Source organism: Phyllobates terribilis, unplaced genomic scaffold (genome assembly GCF_046119375.1).
Source record: "Phyllobates terribilis strain yellow unplaced genomic scaffold, ASM4611937v1 Scaffold_4__5_contigs__length_816908805, whole genome shotgun sequence".
Taxonomy (NCBI): Eukaryota; Metazoa; Chordata; class Amphibia; order Anura; family Dendrobatidae; genus Phyllobates; species Phyllobates terribilis.
The window spans coordinates 355,479,431-355,492,712 of record NW_027362764.1 but is presented as its reverse complement, the minus strand read 5'-3'; the positions used below and the strand labels follow the sequence as shown (position 1 = coordinate 355,492,712).

General features: G+C 43.0%; 1 protein-coding gene across 1 annotated transcript in view; it reads left to right on the top strand.

The window, feature by feature from the left end:
* ANKRD33B (ankyrin repeat domain 33B) overlaps nt 1–13,282 on the top strand; it is a 536,215-nt gene that overhangs the window by 294,686 nt on the left and 228,247 nt on the right. The window contains exon 2 of the mRNA XM_073676928.1: nt 8,680–8,809. Within this exon, the coding sequence (XP_073533029.1) occupies nt 8,680–8,809 (130 nt within the window). The remainder of the gene's footprint in view (nt 1–8,679; nt 8,810–13,282) is intronic.

Here is a 13,282-nt window from a genome sequence, read left to right as displayed (position 1 = left end):
AATTTTTGGATTGAGGTAGGATGGGATTGGGTCAAGTTCACAGGTGGTGAGATGTGATTTGGAGAGTAAATTTGATTTTCCGAGATGGCAGAGAAGCTGGCTTTGGAGGAGAAGAGTTGAGTAGTTATGAAGAGGGGCTGTGGGGACTTTAGGCAAAAGCTTTGCCTTATGTTGTCAATCTTCTGCTTGAAGAATGAGGAAAGTCTTCAGCTCAGATGAGAAGAGAGGGAGGTGGACCTGGGGGATGGAGGAGATAATTAAAAGTACTGAATAGCTGTTTAGGGTTGTGAGACAGTGATTATATGAGAAATGAGAAGTAGGTTTAGTTGCTGCAGTGACTAATTGCACAGCATTTTGACAACTTCTGTTACTGGATGGTCTACTCTATGCCTTTTCTTTGGTAGCCGCATAGCGGTATGTTAGAATGACCATGTGCACCAGTGGATGGCAATCGCTGCATCAAATTTCCTCTCCTTCTCTTCCTCCACCTTAACATCACACACAGTACAGTCCTCAGAGGTGGCACCCCAATTACTTTTGTTTCCCCCTGCGACACAACTCTCCATCCGCCCAACTGACTGTGGGAATCTAAAGATGGGTGATTCTGCAGAGCTGTTCACACATTCTATTCCATTGGCATCAGAGATCTGTTCCAAAGGTTCACAGACTCAAGAGGAGAAAAGAATCTGCACTGATGCGCAAAATATTTTTCTGTTGGATCCGGGGCCAAACGAAGTAGGGTCCGAGCAGAATCCAAACTCTCACCACCAGATGTTAACCCCCGAGAGTGGAGGTTATCTTGATGAGATGGAGATACCTGAAGCACACACTGACTGTACTGTGCTGTCAGGGCAGGAAGAGGAGGAGGATAACTCTCAGGGTGAGGAGTGGGCGAACAGAGAGGATGATGATGAGGTTGCAGATTCCACTTGGTGTGAATCCAGAAGCATGTAGCTGAGTAGCTCAGCAGAGGAGTTGAAGGAGAAGAAGGATGAGGAGGTTATGTTGCGGCTTCCCACACAGACACAAAGTGACACAATGACAAACACTGCATCCTCAGCCACAACTCTAACTGTGGCCAACAGCAGTTGCTTATCTGCAGTTCGCAGGGGTGGCAAGTGTTTCCTAGCCTGGGCCTTTTTTGAGACTGCAAAGGATGACCCAACTCACGTTATCTACCAACTTTGTGAAAAATGACTCAGTAGAGGCACAAATTGCAATAACTTGACAACTACATGAATGAACTGGCACATGCATGATCAACATGCGTCAGTCTGGGAATCTCACTGCACTAAAATGCAGACTAGCGGGCCTCGCCAACCACCGACCACCCCATCAACCACATCTGCTACTTCTTCCTCCTCCGTTACCATGGCAAGTGTTCTCACACAGGTCTTTAGCTGCAGAACCTCCACTTGTTTACCCGCTACAGTTGGGGTGAGTGAGAGCCCATCAGCTGTTACAGAAGTGGACAGGCCTGCTGTTTTTGAATGATCTCAGACACTTAGCATACCAAATCTTTCTCAATCCACCATAACATCTCCGCCTACATCTCTCTCACAGTACAGCAGTTTGTCGTGTTCACTTTACTGTAATGTCTCTCAGCACAGCAGCCAGCCCTTGGTCCCACAGTTGTGGTCATGTAAAAGATTGTTTCCTCCTACACATGCCACAGCTAAGAGCTTGAACTTCACCATCTCCAAACTGCTGGCCACAGAAATGGTGCCTTTCCGCCTGGTGGATACAATCAGTTTACAAAAGCTGATGGATGTCACAGTCCCTCAGTACCAGTTGCCGAGTCGCCTTTACTTCTCTAAGAAAGATGTGCCTGCGCTACACCAGCATGCTGCAGACAATATCACCCTTTCCTTGAAAAAATCTAGGTCTGACAGCGTGCATTTCACCACTGACTTCTGGACAAGCAAGCATGGCCAGGAGTGTTACATCCCACTGATTGGGCACCTGGTAACTCTGGTGGCGCTGGGGGCTGGTGGGCATGGGGCTGCTCCACAAGTCTTGGAATCCCCAAGGTTTGCAGGGCACTTGGAGATGGAGAACGAAACCACTACACACCAGAAGATGAAGAACTAAACTACTAGACAACAGGGGTTGGACAACTAAACCACTAGACACCAAGTCTTGGAATCCCCAAGGCTTGCGGAACAAACCTCTGCATCTAACACTTCCTACACTGCTTCTGCCGCCTCCACCTCCTCTACTGCCTCCACCTGCACCCTCAACCGCTCCCTTAATGATACACGCATTCCACCAGTGTAGAGAGAAATCCCCCACTTCTATACTGCTCACCACAATCAGGCAATGTTTAAATTAATATGCCTTGGAGATCGCAGTCACACAGCTCAAAAGTTGTGGACGGCTATTCAAGCAGAGTATTAGCAATGGCTGTCTCCACTGAGCCTGGAGCCAAGAAAGGCCGTGTGCGATAACAGTGCGAACCTGGTGGTGGCCCTTTGCCGGGGTAACCTCACACACGTGCCTTGCATGACTCAAGTCCTCAACCTGGTGGAACAGCAATTTCTCAGCCACTATCCCAGCCTGGATGCACTGCTGCAGAAACCAGGGTTGCTGTGTGCTCACTTCCGCCGTTTGCACCCGGCGGGTCATCGACTTGCATCGCTACAGAGATCTTTAGGCCTACTGTTTACCAGTTGATATGTGATTTGCCGACAGTGGAACTCCACTCTTCACTTGTTGCAGCGACAGTGGCAGCAGCGATGATCCCTGGTGCAGTATGTAATTTTGCATAGCCTGGGCCAACGCAATACAGATGTTGTGAAAATCACGCTTGCATAGTGGGCACAGAGGAATGACCTCTGCACCCTTCTGCAAAGTTTCTAAATGGCTATTAAGATGGTTAGCGCTGATGATGCCATCATCAGCATCCCTATTGCGGTCTTCTACATGCTGGAGCACACTTTGAATAGTCTGCGAAAAAAGGTGGTCATTGCGGGAACATGAAGTCGTCAGCGCAAAAACATTAGCAGCCTTGCAGCGCTGGGTGGGCTCCAAACCCACCAAGGACAACATCAGCAAGAAGTTTGTATGTTCTCCCCGTGTTTGTGTGTGCTTCCTCCAGGTACTCCTATTTCTTCCCACACTCCAAAGACATAGTGATAGAAAATTTAGATTGTGGGCCCCAACGGGGACAGTGTCAATAATATCTGCAAATGTCTGTAAAGGTCTGTGGAATTAATGGCACTATATAAGTAAAATAAATAAAAAAAATAAAAATAACATTCTCTGTGAGTTTTTTCACTCATTTTTAGACCAGCCTGTGCACCAGCAGAACAGAGTACAAATCAGAAACATAGTGAATGACTGGAGAAGATGGTGCGGGAATATTTCAAGCTCAATATCAACACCATCAGAGGGAATTTGGACCCTTTTGAATTTTGGTTTTGAAAAATGGAAGAGTGCACTAAGCTCGCCTGACACACCTTGGAGGTTTAGTCATGCCCGGCTGCCAGCGCTCCCTCAGAATTCATCTTCAGCACTGCTGGCGGTGTTTTGACAGATAAGCGCATCCAGCTGTCCCCTTAAAGAGTAGACCGCCTAACTTTCAAGATGAACAAGTCATGGATCTCCAATGACTTTTGCACCCCAGTCACAGATTGTGCAGACTAGGCGATGGTGTAGTGTGCTGCATTGATCTCTAATGTTACTAACGATTTTTTGAAATGTGGAGACTCCAAGTTGGGTCTCCATCTAATGGTTTGCCTGCGATCCACCTCCGTCCTTTACAGTAGGAATGGTGTTCCTTTCATCATAGGCCTTGTTGACCTCTCTCCAAATTTAACGTTTATGATTGTGGCCAAATAGTTACATTTTGGTCTCATCACTCCAAATTACCTTGTTCCAGAAGTTTTGAGGCTTGTCTCTGTGCTGTTAGCGTATTGCAGGCAAGATACTTTGTGGCATTTGCGCAGTAATGGCTTTCATCTGGCGACTCGACCATGCAGCCCATTTTTCTTCAAGTGCCTCCTTATTGTGCATCTTGAAACAGCCACACCGCAAGTTTTCAGAGAGTCCTGAATTTCAACTGATGTTATTTGTGGGTTTTTCTTTGCATCCCAAACTATTTCCCTGGCAGTTGTGGCTGAAATTCTTGTTGGTCTACCTGACCGTGGTTTGGTTTTTACAGAGCCCCTGATTTTTCATTTGTTAATCACAGCTTGAACGCTACTAACTGACATTATCAATTCTTTGGATATCTTTTTGTATCTCTTTCCTGTGTTATACAGTTCAACTACCTTTTCCCATAGATCCATTGACAATTATTTTGCTTTCCAGATGACTCAAAATCCAGAAACGTCAGTGGCAGGATGAATGATGCAAGAGTCTGTCTGTATCCCAGAAACTCACTGAGCTTTTATGCACACACACTGATTACAAGCAAACAGGTCACACATGAAGATGTTACCTTTAGTAGCCATTGAAACCCATTTGTGTCAAATTCTGTGCATGTTATCATGCCAAAATCACCTGGGTATGTGAACTTTTGATCAGGGTCATTTGGATGTTTTTGGTTGTCATTAATATTTAAAAAGAGAAAACACAGTACCATGAGTGGAGAAAAAGTTTTTTATTATCATTCATATTTTTTGAAACAAGGCCAAGAAAGCACAAATTGTGCCAGGCTATGTAAACTTTTGAGCACAACTGTATTTCATATCTATCTTCTTTTTGATTTTTGATTGGCGACTTTTGTTATGCATTTATTGACAATGCTGGGTTTGGGCTAGCCCAGGCGAGGGGCTTCCCACTTTTCCTTTCCTTCCCTCTTTTACTATCTTTCACTCCATCTTTCTCTCCATCTTTCTTTTTCCTTTTTCGTTCCCTCTCCCCTTCTTTATGTTTTTTTCTCTCGATATCCCTTATTACTTTCAGTTTCTTATATTTTTTGTATGCATCTATATTGTTATAGAAATATTAAAGAATTGTGTTCTAGTTTCAATTTAGATACTTATATAAGATTTGGCCAAGAGGTCATTAATGTTGAATCTCAAATATGTTTCATAACTGTTTGACATTGACTCATTGACAGTCATATTTGATGATATTATAATTTTTATATATTTTGCTTAAATCAATAATCCTTTGATTTACAATAAAAAATATTAACAGGACAAAATATGAGGAAATTGATGCCACTTTAGTGGTGTGTGGCAATAATTTTTTTGGACAACCAATTTAGATTAAGAAATATGGACTCCAAGCTCAAGCAAAACTAGTAGCACAAAATATTTATAAGCGGGAATGTGACTTGCTTTCTGTAGCACATTAGTAGCAGAAAGAATTTAGATTTTCAAATGAGGCCAAAAATATTACCAGCACAAAATATTTCTATGCACAAATGTGGCCTTGTTTCAGGGCCACGGTATTAGCAGAAAGAATTTAGAGTTTCAAATGTAGACTCCTGCCTGGAGCACAATATTAGTAGCACAAAAGAGTTTTATGCTGAAATGTACCCTGGTGTCTCTTGACCACACTATTAACAAAAAGGATTGATCTGCTGGAAGGGTTTTATCTATTTGAACTAACTGACAGACAATCAACCGCCTAGATAACCATCTGACTATCCAGTAGCAGCAGCAGGAGCAGCCTCTCTGCGCTGTTACACTTACAAAATGGTACCAAAGCAACATGGCCACTCTTTATAGGAAGAGAGACATGTGACTTTGGCAGCCAATGACACAAACCCTTGTGTCTGGACATTGTGGATGGTTTCTGCAACCTGATTGGCTGCCGGAATCTCCACACAGTAAGTGAAGAAGAAAAAAATAAAGAATAACAGTCCGCCACTCCTCTGACCTCTCCCCACTCCATCCCCTCATCAAACACGTACCATCCACTCATCATACAGCATCACTATCCTAGCCAAAGTCCTAGAAAAAACATTAGTGGAAATGTGATCATTTATAGCACTTTGGCCAAATTTTGATGTTTTTGTGTAAAAACGCCAACTTTGAGATTGGCAACCATTTTCCGAACAAGTTGGCTTCTTTCTAACTACAAGTAGTGCAGACCTTTAGCTGAAATATGCTTTCATTAGGTAGGGCAGCATACTAATAAGCAATTGTTTAATGTATATCAAAAACAGGTCAGTCAACACAAACATTTAGTCTGAAGATATAATAAATGTCCATCACCTACTGCTTGTACTATGTGCTTCTGCTCAGAAGATTTGTTACTTTAAACGGAACCAATTGGGTTTCCCATGCCCTCCAACCCAGCAGCATTCACCTATATATCACCAAATTCCCTGCCTAACCAGCCCTGTATAACATTATTGAGTGAAAACAAGGTTTATAAAAAGCATTCATATAGTCTCTGTTTCCTATGCTAATGAGGGTTTTGACTAGTCGATGGGGCGAAATATGTTATCACACCAACATGTGATAACATGGTAAGAGGGCTGACTAGTCTGGGCCAACGAACGCCCCATCGATTAGCCAAAGCACTCATTATCATAGCAAACGTGGGAATCATAAATGCTTTTTTTAAACCTTGTTTTCACTCAGTAAAGTTATACAGGGCTGGTTAGGCAGAGAATTTACTCATACATAGGTGAATGCTGCTGAGTTGGAGGGCATTGGGCACCTGACAGATTCCCTTTAAGTACTTGCTCAGACTGGCGTATAGCCAGTTTATAACTTGGACAAGTGCTAGCCGATGTTATACTTTGACCAGTGCCGACTTGCATTTATTTTCTCATGCCAAGTCGCATTGACAAAAATAGCTATATGTTGTGATTGGCAGCGTACATCAGACAGCACGTTCAAGTCAATGGGTGTTTGTGAAGAATTTTGGAGATATAATTCCATGTCAATCATTGTATCCTATTTGCCATGGGATTATACACGCCATTCAGTGTGAAGTTCTAACAGAAAAGCTAGCAAAAGCAGGAGAGGTCAAGAGACTGTGAGTGACAGATATCACACCTCGAGCCAGCTCAACTCAGTACAAAGGACTTGCTTGCCATCTGGATCCAAGCCATGCGATTTCATTTATTCAGATAAATAGGAATTTCATATAGAGTTATGGAAATACTATATGCCCTAGCCATACAACGAATATATTTTTGAGATCCCAGGACATGGTGAATGTCCGCCTGGGTCTCGACCCAGTCTAGCACATAGGGATAGGGAGATACATATAGCATGCGTAATGGTAGAGAAGATATCTGGCACCACCTCTGCTTTAAATATATTTTCCCTTTGATATGGTGAAACTCCTGGGTATACAGTGGTGCATGTCCCAGTAAATAGTCAAAACTTGCAAAAGTCAAAATAAAGGTAGCACTCACCGATAGTTCCAAAGATGTCTTTTATTTCTACTCACAGTACATATTAACTTGCCGCATCGGACGGAGGTACCTGAGGGTGTGCGGGGGAGTGAGAGAGAGGACGACGGCCGTTTCGCTCCCTTCCGGAGCTTCAACGGGTCCCAGGTGAAGTGGACACCTAATCACTGCTTTTTAAGCAGCCAGCATGTTATACACATCAATACATACACGTGCAAAATAATTAGTGCGTTAAAAACAATTCATGGTGTCACTAACTGACCTGCAATAGTAATGAAATGGACAAATAAGTGGAAGATATAAAGAACAATACGTACATTCATCATTGTAAAATGTATGCACTAATTATTTTGCATGTGTATGTATTGATGTGTATAACATGATGGCTGCTTAAAAAGCAGTGATTAGGTGTCCACTTCACCTGGGACCCGTTGAAGCTCCGGAAGGGAGCAAGATAATATGTACTGTGAGTACAAATAAAAGATACATATAGCAGCTATTCGGAAACTAACAGTACAGCTGCGTTTAGTCTCTAAGCGTAGCAGGGGCCTGGCTGCATCCGATGACACCAGAACCATCTCCTTAGGACCATCCATTAAGGAGTTATGACCCATCTGAAGCTTTGGAGTTATTATCTGCCAGGGACACGGGGAGGAGATTCATTCAGCCCAGAAGGCAGGAGGGGAGGAATGGGGGCTCACGTCTAATAACGTGCTGTGAAAGACCGAGGAACCAATGAGGCCCAGCGCACACATGGTCAGACATCACCAGTAATTGACATGATTCATCTGCTTATATCTTTTGTCCTATCACTGTTGTAATTGCATCTCTGACCATTATATATGTGTAACCCTTGTGTATATAGTGTATTGTCTAGTGTGCCCCTAAGGCAATTAAATATATAATTTATCCTTGGGCTGCTCTTTTATCTCGATCCACAAATCCACACGTCTATTGTTTGGTTCAATTCACATGCTACCGGGCACGGTTTCTGGCCCGATATGATCCCCATGAAAGGACCGTGGCTTATATCGAATAAGAACTGGTGGCGTCTCTACTGGGCTGATAAGGTTCTATTTCACTGGGGCTAGTAGAAGGGGCCTCTCAGCCTGTCAGGGGTGTGAGCGAGTGTGTTGCCATGTCAGTGACTGAGTGGGCCACCTCTTCTCACTCTTGGTACCATCCTGAACCCATGCAGACAGGGTTTGTCTATGTAAAACTGTACCAATATGACCTTACGTGTCTCCCAGTGGTGTGGAATGGTGTCCTTTGATATATATGAAAACAGCCATTATTAATGAAAACTGACTTATTTACAAAGCATAATGATCATGAATCTTACTCTGTTTTTACAGACTGGACTTCTTGTTGCCTGTTATCAAGGCTATGTGGATATTGTAATAACTCTGGCACAATGTCCTCATGTGAATGTGAATTGGCAAGACAACGAAGGGAACACTGCTCTCATAACATCTGCACAAGCAGGTAATTAATTATTTTTAGTTTATTACTAATTTTGAATAAATGGAGTTACCGTGATGAGCAAAAGGCTAGCAATTAGAGATGGGCAAACCCAAACAGTAAAGTTTGGGGTCTGTACCAAACACCTAGTGCCTAATGACCCCTTTCTAGAAATATCAACCCCCAGCAGGCAGCTTTCCTTCTGCTAATTATGAACAATCGGTGGGAGCCCATGCTGTTTTTTTAATCGAATTCTTTATTTTACACATAATGTACACTGTGGGTGCTGACTACAACTCCCATCATTGTCGCCTGGTTGTGCTGATCTCAAGGAGAACAGAGACAATGATATGAGCTGCACTTAGGCATTCAACAGTCTGGCACTAGAGCTATCATGAGACCTGGTGGCTTGAACTCAGGTAACCTTTCACCAGAGTTCAAGTCAACCAGGTATACCGGCAGCTGCGAGCCCTGGAAACCTCATGGGAAACCTTGAGGATCATTTTAACCCCTTAACAACATCTGACGTACTAATACGCGTCTGTGCCCTGGGACTTAAGAGTAGAGATGAGCGTTGTTCGACTCGAACTGTTCGCCAATCTCAAATTCGAGCTGTTTTGGGCAGTGTTCGAGCCGTTCGGCGAACACAAACGATTTGAGAAAAATTTGGCTGTTCGAGGTTATGTTCGATAACTGTTCGTGCACCAAAATCAAAACTGGATTTTTTCTCAGTAATGATGAAAATTAATGTTAATACGCAGTTTGAGTGTACAGCGGGGTGGGGGGAGGGGCAGGGGATGGATCTCTGCAGGAATAATGAAGATCTCCATTTTTTTTTCTCTTTCCCGCATTTACAGTGGAGAGGTGCAATCTGTCAGCCTATCAGCAGCGCACACACGGAGCGAAGTGCTTTTTTTCACACAAGCAAGGGCATGTGTCATTTGCAGTGTATGTCACATGTCCTTGCCCTATAAGACCAAGCCATTTTCCCCGTCGCCACCATTTTCTCACTGCTGCAGCTGCGTGTTAGACGGCACCGCTGTTGCTGTGTGCGCTATTCCTTGTTAATTTCAAGCCAATTTTCGCACAAATCTACAGATAGCTTGGGAGTAGGGAATAGTTGTGATTGCAGTCCTTTTAAGGACTAGGTTACAGCATTTCCTACGACTTTTATCAGGCAGGTCTGTGCTCTTAAATAGATAGATTGTGGGAGTAAAGACTAATTGTAATTGCAGTCCTTTTCAGGACTAGGTTACATCAGTTCCTATCAGTTTTTGCCAGGCAGGTCTGTGCCAGTGCTGTGCAAGTTTTTTTCACAGCATTTGGCTGAATCTAGCAAAGCTAATCCTTTTCGGCCTATTGCAGAGTGTGTTAGTCAGTGGAGTAGCCTATCTGTGTTGCAAGATATACCACCTGTGTATAGAATACCAATTTTTTTACTGCACCTAGTGAAGTAAAATCTTTTGGGCATAGCATCATTTTATTAGTCCATCTATACTGACCTCCATCAGGTTGCAAATTGAATATAATTTTTTTCTGCATCTAGCTCTGAAAAAATATTTGGGCTTCTAGCAGTGTGTGGGACTTGTTATATTAGTCCATCTATACTGACCTCCATCAGGTTGCAAACTGAATATAATTTTTTTCTGCATCTAGCTCTGAAAAAATATTTGGGCTTCTAGCAGTGTGTGGGACTTGGTCTATTAGTCCATCTATACTGACCTCCATCACGCTGCAAATTCAAAATAATTTTTTGTCTGCATCTAGCTCTGAAAAAATATTTGGGCTTCTAGCAGTGTGTGGGACTTTCTCTATTAGTCCATCTATACTGACCTCCATCAGGCTGCAAACTGAATATATTTTTTTCTGCATCTACCTCTGAAAAAATATTTGGGCTTCTAGCTGTGTGTGGGACTTGTTCTATTAGTCCATCTATACAGACCTCCATCAAGTTGCAAACTGAATCTAATTTTTATCTGCATCTACCTCTGAAAAAATATTTGGGCTTCTAGCTGTGTGTGGGACTTTCTCTATTAGTCCATCTATACTGACCTCCATCAGGTTGCAAATTAAAAATAATTTTTTTTCTGCATCTAGCTCTGAAAAAATATTTGGCCTTCTAGCAGTGTGTGGGACTTTCTCTATTAGTCCATCTATACCAGACCTGGGCAAACTGTGGCCCGCGGGCCACATCCGGCCCTTTGACCGCTTCTGTGTGGCCCGCTGACACAGTCAGCCAGACGCAGGAGAAAGCCTGAGCTATTATCTTACTCAGACTCAGCATTCTGATTGTAGCTCCGCCCCCCTGTGGATGCCATCTTCTCATTGGTGGATGTGGGGATGCTCAGTTCCTTGGTTGCAGAGCAGAGCTACTGTAATGTCTTCAGGTCAGGAGTGTTCAAGAAGAAGGAAACTTGGACTACTACACCCATCTGCTGCACATAGTGGGCAAGTGACATCTAAGTTGAGCCCCATGGTATAAAATAACAGCTAGGAGCTGACATTGTGTCTACTGTGCTGATCAGTTCACAGCACAGCACTGCCTCCTTTCTCAGACCGCAGTTTACACTCAGTGAGAGCAGCTAATTATCTGCAGCTTACTGAGTCTTCCCCTGGCAGCTCAGACTGATCGGAGAGAACATTTGTATTCCTAGTGAATGACTCCAACAGTGAAGTGCCCCTCCTCACCTGGGATATTCTATGTGCTCCCCAAACTGCACCCCACATACTCTGCTGCCTCTCCACCTTTGAGTGAGGGTTAACCCTTACCTCACCCTTTACACTGAGCTTTTGAGTTATTGCGCTGTGTTCTATGTCCTGTGCAGGTGAGGTAAGTGTTAAGCTCCTCACAATGCTCCCTGCTGTGATCTGTGACTTATCACAGCCATAGACTTTAATAAAGATCCCCCCCCACCTGCCTGTTACCTCCTGCCCCACATGTGATGTGGATCTATGCATGTGGAACAGGGGTGGGCAAACAACTTTTTTTTCCACATGCTCCCAATTTATGTATTGATTGATCAATTGCCAATGCTTGCTATGATAAACTTTATTGTAGCAAGTATTATCAGGGTGTGTTCACACAACTGTATTTTCGGTCCTAGTGCTTTTCGTGAAAAAAATAAAATAAACCTGACTTCACACGGACAGGACTAGTAGCAATGCTTTGCAATTGAGCTATTCAGATTACAGTTTAAGTCCATGGCCCCCCCACTATGCCACTATTTGGCAGAATTTTTTTCTCAGGAGTGGGAGCCAAAACCAGGTGAGGAACAATCAGAGAATAATAGAAGATATAATAGAAACAAGTCACCAGTTCTGCATTTATCACCCACTCCTGAGAAAAAATACTGACTGAATACTGATAGTGGGGCCGTGGCCTAACACAGACCAAATATCCGTGTGAAAAAGATCACAGCACACACCAGTTTCTTCTGTGTATCGGATAACACTCACTTATTGAAGTCCGAGTTTGCAAAAAAAAAATTGAATGACATATTAATCATCTGTATGGCATCTGATTTTTACAGATACATTTCGATTACAATCATACGAAACTGTATTTGTTTTTGTACATTTTATTCACTTCTGATATATAAAAATGGATCACAATACAGATGATAAAAATAGTCTGCCTTTCTGGATGACAATCATGACATCGTTCGTGTAAACGTAATCATATAATCACCTTCTTTTTATAAAGCGATAAAATTAATATTGAGCAGAATTAAATGGGCGGCCTAAAACAGAAGGTAAATTTCATACTAAATGTCTATTTAATTCAATCCAATCACTTATCTAGTACAGTTCAATTAAAAATTCCCTACCGTTTCCTCTCTACTCTAACTTCTTGTTTGTTTTTTCTCATCCAATGATGTTTCGTTGAGAATTCCAGTGCATTTTGGGATACTCACATGGGACGTCATCAAGGGGAAAAGGATGCGATCACTGACGCTGCTTTCCTCACGTTTAAACGAAGCACCATCAGTGACCTCTGTTTCGGAGTCTGGGTTAGTCCCTGCTTGCTGCGTGGTGTCCTTACAATTTCCACTGACAGCGCACTCTCTTGCTGGCTCATCACTTCTCTTTAGAGCCAGCAAGGGAGTGCACTGTCACTGTTCATTCAAAGGAATATAGTGCCGGGAGCTCATACTGTCCATAGGTCATAATTTATAACCGATGCATTATCAGTAGAGCAGGGACTAGCCCAACCTCTGAAACAGACATAATTGATGCCACTTCATTTCATGGAGGGGGCAGAAGCTGCGGAAGTGACCACAGCTTCTACCACCTTATGACGTCCTGTGTGAGTATTCCAAACAAAATGCCATTGGAGGTTAAAAAAAAAAGACTGGAAGTCAGACTGGAGAGGGTATATTAGGGAATTTTCAATTGAAGTATATAAAAAAAGGAGATTAGAAAATTACATTATTTAGATAAATGTTTAGTATGAAATTCACCTTTGGTTTCAGACCACCCCTTTAAGTTCAGCCGACT